Source organism: Pangasianodon hypophthalmus, chromosome 21, assembly GCF_027358585.1.
Source record: "Pangasianodon hypophthalmus isolate fPanHyp1 chromosome 21, fPanHyp1.pri, whole genome shotgun sequence".
Classification (NCBI taxonomy): domain Eukaryota; kingdom Metazoa; phylum Chordata; class Actinopteri; order Siluriformes; family Pangasiidae; genus Pangasianodon; species Pangasianodon hypophthalmus.
Window position 1 is genome coordinate 9692692 of NC_069730.1, and position 11212 is coordinate 9703903.

Below are 11212 nucleotides of genomic sequence, written 5' to 3' on the forward strand. Positions count from 1 at the left end.
TGAACTGGTGTGAATGGCAGGCGCATTACTCTCAGACGCCAGCTAGTTTATTAGCTAAAGCGGAGCATGAGAGAGTTGTGCGGGCGGCATGCTACCATGGAGGCTAACATAGAGCCCAAAATCTGCAAGGCGCCAGCTAATATGAAATCAAAAGTTTAGGAACACTATGGTTTTCACAAAAGAGATGGAAAACTGGACAAAGCAGTCGCAGTTTGCAGACATTATAAATTTGAGATGAAGTACATCGGGAACACAACGAATCTCAACAACCATTTGCGCAGGCGCCATGGTATTAAGACAGATATCCAGAGAAGCAAATGCAGCAAGTTTGGATATGGTAAGATTTAATACACCTAACCTTTTGTGAATTCCTGACAGATGTTTTAATTTCACTTTGTATTCCTGCTTGTCTACAGTGGGGATCGAAAGTTTGGGCACCCCAGGTAAAAATTTGTATTACTGTGCATAAAGAAGCCAAGGAAAGATGGAAAAATCTCCAAAAGGCATCAAATTACAGATTAGACATTCTTATAATATGTCAAGAAAAGTTAGATTTTATTTCCATCATTTACACTTTCAAAATAACAGAAAACAAAAAAAAGCGTCTGCAAAAGTTTGGGCACCCTGCAGAGTTTATAGCATGCACTGCCCCCTTTGGCAAGTATCACAGCTTGTAAACGCTTTTTGTAGCCAGCCAAGAGTCTTTCAATTCTTGTTTGAGGTATCTTTGCCCATTCTTCCTTACAAAAGTCTTCCAGTTCTTTGAGATTTTTGGGCTGTCTGTCACGCACTGCTCTTTTAATCTCTTAAGATTTTTCCATCTTTCCTTGGCTTCTTTATGCAAATTAATACAAATTTTACCTGGGGTGCCCAAACTTTCGATCCCCACTGTATATGTTCAGGAGATTTAGGCAGTGTTTACTTTTCATAATAAAAACTTGGTGCAATTAACAGTTTAAAGTAGTTTGTCATTCTTTTTCTTGCTCAAGACACATTTGAAGTTAAATACTGTTAATAATACATTTTAAAAGGTTACTGAATTGAACTGCCTAATCAAATCATTGTCCAGTGAATCAAATCCTTATGAATTTTCCAAATATATCACTTCTGAATTGGATTGAAAACCAATGAATCACTGTCAACCCAAAGATTCACACCCCTAGTAAAATCCACTATCAGTCGACCTCTATTCTGCACCCTATCTATCTATCTAGTTATCTAATCAACTCTACAAGTATTGGCACCCTATCTGTCAGTCACACTTTCTTAAAATTGCCGATTACCTTCAGATTTCAAAATGATAACTATTTTAATCTTTGAGACTGGATTTGTCAAGCCGACATCAAAGTTTATCGTGACGAACTTTACCTATCTAGTTTTATTTTAAACTTTTGACACAAATTAACTCCATACACAGCAGTCACATTGAGATTTTACGCAAAATTTTCTGACACTGCTAGAACTTCGTCATCAGCTGTCTTTGGTCGCAGCTGCACTAAATCGGGCATGTTACATTTTAAGTTCTAAGACCAATGTACGACCAATAACTATCCTTTGCGATGTACTATTAGGCTCGTAAGAGCAAGAGCCGAATATCATACAGTGTAAAGCCGGCTTGATCCAGAAAGAAAGCAATATAGAACAATTCCAGAGGCGTGGGGTTAGAATACGTGTCGAAAAAGCTATAGAGCCATTACGAGTTCCTCTTTAACTGACTACAGTCTGGCAAATAGCTTTCAATCTCACTTAACTAATAAGAGCTTCTTTACACACCAGGTGCCAAACTGCACTAGTACCGCACGAACTAGCTCATGTTTACTCCCGTCAGTCTGCCAGTGCTGTATACATGCATCGAGTTCCACTGTGTCCCTCTATCTGAAATTCTGTGTTACTACACCAACCCCAGGGCCGCATCGACTGGAAAAAGAAAGGGAGGAAAATGGCGGACATGGCCGTGGTCACGTGACTTCTTTGTACTCGGCAGAGAGTCTGTTTTTATAAATACTACACGTAGTCAGTCACAATTCTATGATTTAATTAATTGAGTCGCTTACGTTTGGTAACAGTGCATGAAATACCGCCCATATCATAACATAATAGAAACACAGGGGGTTATATCGACGGTGTGTGGTGGCGGCCATTTTATGCAAACCAGCGCAGCCAAACAGGGGCGCACGTCGAATTGGGAAAATGAGAATAACATGGTTAATGCAAGCGATAAAACGTACCGATTCCTCCTCTTTCTCCATCCCCGTTGGCATCTGTGGCACAGCCCGATTAATAGATGCATATTCGTGCAGGTCGGGTAGATCCTCACAACGGAAGACGGGTAAAGGCTTGGAAGCGTCCAGCGCCCGTGCCCGAAACGACAATTTACTCATTTTTTTAATAATACGAGATGCAGCATAAATGTATCCGATCTCCTAACGTTCACCATTGATTTGAATACAGCTGTCATGAAAGATTTTATTTTGTGATCCCGGAGTCTACGTTTCGATTGACTGTAGGTATAATATAGCGGAGCGAGCGAAACCGGGAAAGCCCGGATCTCGTTCGCTCTCTGTCGGTCTACTTTTCCTACTGGCTCCGGTCTCTTTCTTTGGTTCAGTACGCCATAGCCAACATGGCGGACATTAAAAACTCTTTAAGACTCCGTTCGCTCTTCACGGCCCAACCCCCTGATCACAGAACAGCCATTCCCACAAGGTTTACTGCGACTGCGCATTTTGTGTGTGCGTGTGAGTGTGTGTTCTGGGTGCGCCTAAACCCAGAAGAGCGGCTCTGCCTTTTGATATTATGAAAAGTCCAAATTATTAATATTGAAGGCATTTTATCAGACTATATGCCTACATCATGTGTCTGTGAAAGATGTTTTACAATTAAATAAAAAAAGTGCTCCAGAGCATTGTAAGCACGAGAAAAACACTTGATCACTTCAGTTAAATTAGACCCAGGTAGCAAAATAATTCTGGCCTAAATTTGGGCCAAATCTGGCCTGTAGATTTGGCCCAGATACCACAAGGAATTACTGCCCAAAATTAGCCCAAAGTGTATTTGCCGAACTCGTGTCCCAAAAATGCAAAGACCAGGCCAAACCTCATCCACAACTTATATGCTCAGGAAACAGCCATATCTGTACCACAATTGAGCAAGAATCACCACATTTCAGCCACCAAATAGCCAAAACTGGGCCAAAGTCATGCCTTCATCGTGCCAGATGAAGTGTGGGTTTGGTTTAGGTCCAATTCAGTTTGATTTAATTCAATTACATCCAAATTGATTTAATTTGAATGTTTATCAGGGACAGAACTTTCAAAAACAATAAACAAATTAAAATAACTAAAAGCATCATGACAGAACACAATTAACCTATATAAAATACATTGATAGCTAGCCAGAACATTGGAGCTGTGACATAAGTGAAGTTAAAAGAGGACACTGATCAAATCAATGATCATTTCTTTTAGAGGCTGACAGTCATTGTACAGTAGTCTGTTCAATGACTGTCCTTTTATAGACTATTGGTGAAAGCATAAGTATATTTGTAAATGGAATCTACACCAAACATTTTCTAATAATGATTTATTTATTCACACTGAACAATGTTTGTAGCATCTAGACAAATAAAAATATTTTACTTCCGTTGACTGAAAAAAGGAGCAAGCTATATAGGAAACCAAAGAAATTTCATAAAAACAATTCAAACGAAATAACTGTCATGAAATAATAAATATAAAGGCTACATTAAACATATCAAAACAGAAAGAACATTGTAGCTTTTTGAATTACTAACTTAGACATATAAACATTTTAACTTTTTAACAAGAACACCATATACAAATATATACAACATGAATGGGCATGATTATTTGAATATTTGGATATCAGAATTCATCTTATTTTGTACTTATTTGTATTAGTCTACTTAATCTTATAGGGTAGGGTAGACTAGGCAAAAACTTATACTTAAATACTGCTAGCTAAAAAATAAATCACCTAAGTAAATATATGCATTCAGCAAAATTTCTAATAGCTTCTAGAGTGAGGTTAAAAAGAAGTATATTGAAATGACAACTCATGCATTACTCAATACTAGCAGGATCGGATTTAAATTTCAGAGGTGAAATAAAAAATTATTCTGTTTACAGTACATAAAGGTCATTTACACTTATCTATAAACGTGTATTACCTCATACAAAGAGTATGCTATTTTCTTTCTTTTTTTGTAGGAATTTATGTAGGAATTTTCAACCAACACAGTTGTTTGAAGCCCAGGCTGAATTCCACATGGCTTCCTTTTTACTACAAATGCTATCTATATATAGTGAAAGGCATTCCATCCTGCATGTTGCAATACTTGACAAATAAAACACCACCTGCGTTTAAACCTCAGAAAAAAAAACAGCAGAAAGAATACAGCCAGTAAAAGTACAGTAAAGTATCTGTCTTTAAAAGGGTGTTTTAGGGTCTATGTCTAAGTTGGTTTGAAATTTACATTGTTTACATTGGAGAGAGGTCCGTTCTACCCTGCTCCACTCCATCGACCGCAACTAGCACCTGGCTGACCACTGTGGTACCCCTGCACCTAACTACGAGCCAGATCAAAAGGTATGGCTCTTGTCCAAAGACATCCCACTCAAGCCTGACTCCAAGAAACTCTTTCCCCGCTATCTAGGTCCATTCACCATTGAGAGCATCATTAATCCCTCCGTGGTCAAACTCAAGCTCCCCAGATCCCTGTGCATCCACCCATTCTTCCACGTGTCCCAACTAAAGTCTGTCCACGTCAGCCCTCTGGACTCCTGTTTGTTTCTCCGTTCCCTTGTATTTTCCCATTTTTGTCCCTTTCCTCATTTCTCTGTGTTTTTCTCCTTCTCGTTTCTGTGTGTGTGTGTGTGTGTCTGGTGCCCCAGCAAGTAGTACCAGAGGGTGAGGACCACCCACTTGATGGCCAGATACTCCTTCTCGATGGTGCTGTACTTGGTTTTCCTCACAGAGAGTTTTTCAGCATAGGGTGGTCCTCTCTCTCCACCTCGGACAAAATGTCCCCCAGCCCTCTGTCCGATGCATCAGTCTGCAAAACAAAAGGGAGAGAAAAGTCAGGTGAATGCAACAGCAGGCCCCCACACAAAACCACTTTTATCTGACAGAAAGTCTGCTCACATGGCTCCGTCCACTGGACTGGATCTGGCGCCTCCTTTTCAGTGAGGTCAGTTAGCGGGCTGGTGACATCCGAAAAATTAGGTTCAAACCTTCTATAATAGCCAGCCAGCCCCAAGACCTGCCTCATCCCCTTTTTGGTCCTGGGTCTCGGGCAGGCCGCAATTGCAACTGTCTTATCACTTTGGGGACGGACCTGCCTATGACCCAAGGGGAAGCCCACATACCATACTTCCACTTCTTTGGGTTCGCTGTGAGTCCCGTCTGTCTCAAAGATCTCAGCACAGATATTGCAAAAGCCACTGCCAATCATTACTATAAATGACTATATCATCCAAGTAAGCAGCGGCATATGCATTGTGTAGGCGAAGGATTCAGACGGAGTGGAAAAGGCTGTTTTTTCAAGACCTACTGGAGTCAAGGGAATCTGCCAATACCCCTTAGTTAAATCTAATGTTGAATAAACCAAGCCGTGCCTAACAGATTGAGCAGTTCATCAATGCGAGCCATCGGATATGCATCAAATTTAGATACCGCGTTAACGTTTCTAAAGTCAACACAAAAATGGACAACCCGTTGGTTTTGGGCACCAAAACCACTGCGCTGCTTCAGTCACTGTGGGACTCCTCGATTACTCCCATGTCATAGCCTTGAGTTCATCCTGAACCACTTTTTTTGTGTTCAGGCAACCGGTATGGGTGGCTTTGTACAACCACACCTGGAGGAGTCTCAGTGTGGTGTTCTATGAGGTCCGTGTGACAGGGTAGAGGCAAAAACACATCAGAAAACTCCTCCTGCAAACCTGTGCTCTCTGAGACGGTGAGAGGTGGTCTCCACAGGGGACAGGGGTGAATTGGGCCCCACTTTTTAGACTTGCCTCCGGTCCCAGCTCCTCCCTTGCCAGAGCCACGGTTTCAGGAGACCGAGGTGGTATATTTGAAGTGCATCACCACTTTCCGTTTGCTTGACTGCATAGTCGACGTCTCTGACTTGCCGCATGACCTCAAAGTGTCCTTGCCACTTTACGAGTAATTTGGAGCTCGACATGGGTAGAAAAACAAGTACTCTATCTCCTGGTGCAAATTCCCATAGCTGAGTTGTTGTATCCCTGTTGTACAGCCATTCTTGTGCCTGTAGCAAATTCTCCAGTGTTAATTGCCCCAATGTGTGAAGTTTTGCTCTCAGGTCAAGAATGTACTGAATTTCATTTTTGCCGTTAGAAGGTCCTGTGATGGCGGGCTGGCAGCCCGCGCACAGAATAAATTCAGTGCTCCTCACACGACTGCTGGCGGGGTGCTGAAAGGACAGTGCAGGTTTAGCACCCCCATTGGTTTGGACAGCAGGAATGCGAGTGGCTGTGCAGTGGAGCGATTTAATGCAGCGCGTCTAGCAGCCAATCAGGACCACAGAGCCAATCTACTCTCCCGGAGAAGACGGAAGGCTATAATAGGAGCCAGCAACCGCTCTCCAGGCAAGGTAAGTGAGGTTAAAGACCCCACTAATTGCTGTTTCTCTGTGCTCTACAGATGGAGACTTCAGAGCGTCCGAGACGCTCTGAGAGTGTCTGAGAGCGTCCGCCGTGCCCCCTCCGTCTCGCCGTCGAGCCTCTGCTGCTTGCTTGCCACACTCAACCCCGAGACGACAACCACCTCACACCTCTGCACCAGCCACCCACACCTTCACCCCTACTTTCTACCTTCACCAACTCCTTCAATAAAGAGCACGTTCCCCACGTTCCTGACTCTGGATGCTTGTGTTCAGCCCTTCTGTGGTCTCATTCGTCACAGGTCCCTTCTCCCAATTTTCACTAATGACATCTAAGATGCCATGAGGCTTGCACCCGTACAACAATTCAGAGGAGGAAAACCCTGTGTAGGCTTGCGGGACCTCTCGTACTGCAAATAACAGGGACTGAAGCCACTTATCCCAAATCTGTACATCATCGTGAACAAACTTACAAATCATATTTTTAAGCATTTTATTAAACTTTCAACCAGCCCATCCATCTGCGGATGGTAAATGGTGGTGCAAATCGATATAATCCCCAATAATAAAGTTTGTAAAGTGTCTGTGACACGAACTGTGCCCTGGTCAGTCAGGATCTCTTTTGGGATCTTGACTTGGGAAACTGCATGCTGAGATGTTGTGCAGAGGCACTGCTTCCAGATATTGCGTTGCATAATCCACCAGGAGTAACACAAAGCAATATCCCTGTGTGCACCTCAATTAATTGAAAGGGGGTGCAATGGCGCTTTTGGGGTGGAAGACGGTCATATCCTCACATGGGTTTTCATACCACTGCTATGCAGATGACACTCAACTCATCCTCTCCTTCCCTCCCTCAGACACTCATCTTTCTGCTCGGATATCAGCATGTCTGGCAGACATCTCATCATGGATGACAGCTCATCAGCCGAAACTTAATCCCACCAAAACTGAACTGCTGTTCATCCCAGGTGATTCATCCCCATCTCAGGATCTTGCAATCTCCCTAGACAATTCTCTGATCTCCCCCTCAGTTACTGCACACAGCTTTGGGGTAACCATGGACAATCAACTGTCCTTCTCCTCTCACATTGCTAATTTGACACGCTCATGTCGATTTCTCCTTTATAACATCAGAAGAATTCGTCCAATTCTTTCCACACAGGCCACACAGGTGCTTGTTCAGTCCCTTGTCATTTCAAGACTGGACTACTGCAACTCACTCCTGGCAGTTCTGCCTCTGAGCACCATTCATCCTCTGCAACTGATCCAAAATGCAGCTGCATTATGCAATTCCTGCAGATTTTTCGGGTGCACTTTCATGCTGTGAATCTCCCGTTCTACCACATCCCAATGGTGTTCTATTTGATTCAGATCCAGTGACTGGGAAGGCCACTGAAGAACACTGAACTCATTGTCATGTTCATGAAACCAGTTTTAGATGACTTTTGCTTTGTGACATGGTGCATTATCATGCTGGAAGTAGCCATTAGAAGATGGGTAAATTGTGGCCATGAAGGGATGCTCATGGTCAGCAACAATACTCAAATAGGCTGTGGCCTTCAAGCGATGATTGAGATCACTTGGGTATTAATGGGCCCAAAGTATGCAAAGAAAACATTCCCCTTACCATTACACAAGCTCCGCAAACCTGGACTGTTGACACAAGGCAAGGTTGGGTCTATGGATTCATGCTGTTGGTGGCAAATTGTGACCCAACCAGCTATGTGCCCTAGCAGAAATCAAGATTCATCAGACCAGGCTCCATTTTCCCAGTCTTCAACTGTCCAGTTTTGGTGAGCCTGTGCCTACTGCAGGCTCAGCTTTCTGTTCTTGGTTGACAGAAGTGGAACCCAACATGGTCTTCTGCTGTTGTAGCCTATCCAACTCAACTTCGACTTGTTGCGCATTCTGAGATGCTTATCTGCTCACCAAAATTGTACAGAGTGGTTATCTAAGATACTGAGCCTTTCTGTCAGCTCAAACCAGTTTGGCCATTCTCTGTTGACCTCTCTCATCAAGGCATTTCCATCCTCAGAACTGCCACTCACTGGATGTTTTTTATTGCACCATTCTGATTAAACTCTAGAGACTGTTGTGCGTGAAAATCCCAGAAGATCAGCAGTTATAGAAATACTCAAACCAGCCTGTCTGGCTGTTTTTTTGCCATGGTCAAAATAACTGAGATAACATTCTTACCCATTCCGATGGTTGATGTGAACATTACCTGAAGCTGGCCTGTATCTGCATGATTCTATGAATTGCACTGCTGCCACATGATTGACTTATTTGATAATTGCATGAATGAGTAGGTGTTCCTAATAAAGTGCTCAGTGAGTGTTGTTGGTATTTTAACCCTTCCTAGTATCTCAACATTTTTCTTGGACTGTGTTTTGGTTCTGTTCCTGTTTTGGTGATTTTTCTGGTTTTGACCCCTGCTAGTTTTTGACTCCATGCCTTTGTGCCAATAAACCTTATGCATTTGGATCCTTACCTTCTGTCTCTGAGTGCAATGTTACAAAAGTCTTTGCGGCTTACCACGGATCCAGCCATACAGCACACCCTCCAAACCACTGTAAAATTCTAAGGCCAGCTACTTGGAGATCATGAACAGTGGATTCAACAAATGGCCAGCATGATGGAGGAAATTCTCTGATAAAATCTCTCTTCTGGTTCAAGACAGACCGATGACAAGCACATGTGATCTATTCCTTCAGTAAGTGTGTATAATTTACTGGTCATACTACCCTAATAATGAACGTCAACAGGTTATAGGTCCAGGAGGGAACCTGGAAACCAATGGGCCAGGCAGTGTTTCAACAGAGACGAAAAGAATTACAAGTTATAGGAGACAAAATGTTTTGGGCCATCTGCATCTGCTAGGGCTAAAGGAGATCATACTACATGCACCAGGTGCCAAAGGTTCTAGGTTTATCAAGGTTCAAGGTTCTTTATTTGTCACATATATATTACATACATGTGATGTAATGTAGTGAAATGTTTTTCCTTAGTTCCTTGTCCCACAGTGAACAGTACTGTGTATGTGTGTCTGTGTGTGAGGTAGGAATATGCAGACTCTCTCAAGTGTCCTCATTCAGTAGCCGGATTGCCTGAGGGAAGAAAGGCCTCCTGAGTTTCTCTGTGTTGGTCCTCAGGACCTGGTAGTGCTTCCCTGATGGGAGTACTGTGAAAAGACTGTGTCCGGGGTGGTGAAAGTGAGAATAAGAACAATGACAGTAGTAAAAATTAAGCTTTTGCTGAATTGATAAAATTTTTGGATTACAAATTTATTTTTCTGGTTATGAGAGAAGCAGCGGATAATCAAAGAAAAGCTTTGCAGATATTGAGGGACTATTATGCAGGTAAAGGTGAACCCCGTGTGATTAGCCTCTACACAGAGTTAACATTGCTCCAGAAGGCTGCAACAGAGAGCACCATTGACTACATTATTTGTGCAGAGACTGTGGCATGGCAACTGCATGGGGATGGCCCAAGAACGGCTCCTCTCCTTTCTGTCAGGGGAAGCTCAGCCCTCCCCCCAGCAGCTGCTGTCATATGAGCAGCTGGAGTACCAGACTGAGGAAGGCGGTGCTGCAACGGGTTGGCCGGTCCCTGGAGGAACATCAACGAGGCTTCTGGGTCCTGAAATCTAGGTCGGCTGTCATTTCATCTTCACACAGCAGATCAACGACTCCTGCCAGAGGTAGATGCTGACTAAGGAGCGAGACGCAGAGGGACTCCTCAAACTGGTGGTGCTGGAGCAGTTCATCACGCAACTTCCAACCGAAACAGCGGAATGGGTCCAGTGCCCCGGAACAAACTGGACAGATTTCAGGCATTAGTATGAGAAATGTTTATGGTTGGGTACCGCAGTAGCGAGGCATGGTGTGGAAAGTGCACAGCATTGGATGGGGAGGCAGTGCCAGGGCCATCAACATTAGCGTCAGTGGGACATGGAGGGTGGGGAGGACTCTGCCCCTCCACCCTTTGCGGGCATTCTTCTCAGGGATTTCCCCTTGGAGCATTCACGGGGAAAGGGAGAGTAATTGATGGTCAGCAAATTCAGCCTAATTATGCACTATCAAACCTGTATTTTTCTGTTATTAAGGATAGATTATATACTGAAAAAGCTCTAGATGGCACCCCATTAGGAGGAGGGAAAGTACCTAAATGCACCATCCATCTCCAGATGCAAATAGGTCTCTTGTATGCAGAAATTTTCATTCATGATCAAATCACCACACAATCCTGTCATCATTGGCACCCCCTGATTATCCATCATCTCATGGAAGTGAGGTGAGCTGTTATCCTGGAGTGTCACCTGTTTTAAGCATTGTTTGTCTCTCCACTGTCATCCTACTCTCATAGAAAGCCCAGAACCCCAATGTGAAGTGAAAATCCCAGCATCTTATTTTGACTTGAGTGAAGTTTATAGCAAAACAAAGGCCTCCAAAATAATGTTTCACTTACCCTGGGATTGTGCTATTGAGCTACTGGCACTACTCCCCCTAGAGACCATGTGTACATTTAAAAAATGGGTTTAACAAAGTCAAGTGAAGTATCACTA

At 43.3% G+C, this 11212-nt stretch overlaps 1 protein-coding gene across 2 annotated transcripts in view; it reads right to left on the reverse strand.

The window, feature by feature from the left end:
- epc1b (enhancer of polycomb homolog 1 (Drosophila) b) overlaps nt 1-2681 on the reverse strand; it is a 69890-nt gene extending 67209 nt beyond the window's left edge. Inside the window, exon 1 of one of the 2 annotated variants that reach the window (XM_026925208.3) lies at nt 2229-2681. In XM_026925208.3, the coding sequence (XP_026781009.1) occupies nt 2229-2290 (62 nt within the window). In that variant the 5' untranslated portion in view covers nt 2291-2681. The remainder of the gene's footprint in view (nt 1-2228) is intronic. The other variant, XM_026925207.3, reaches the window with a different exon arrangement.
- Nucleotides 2682-11212: the final 8531 nt, after the last annotated feature.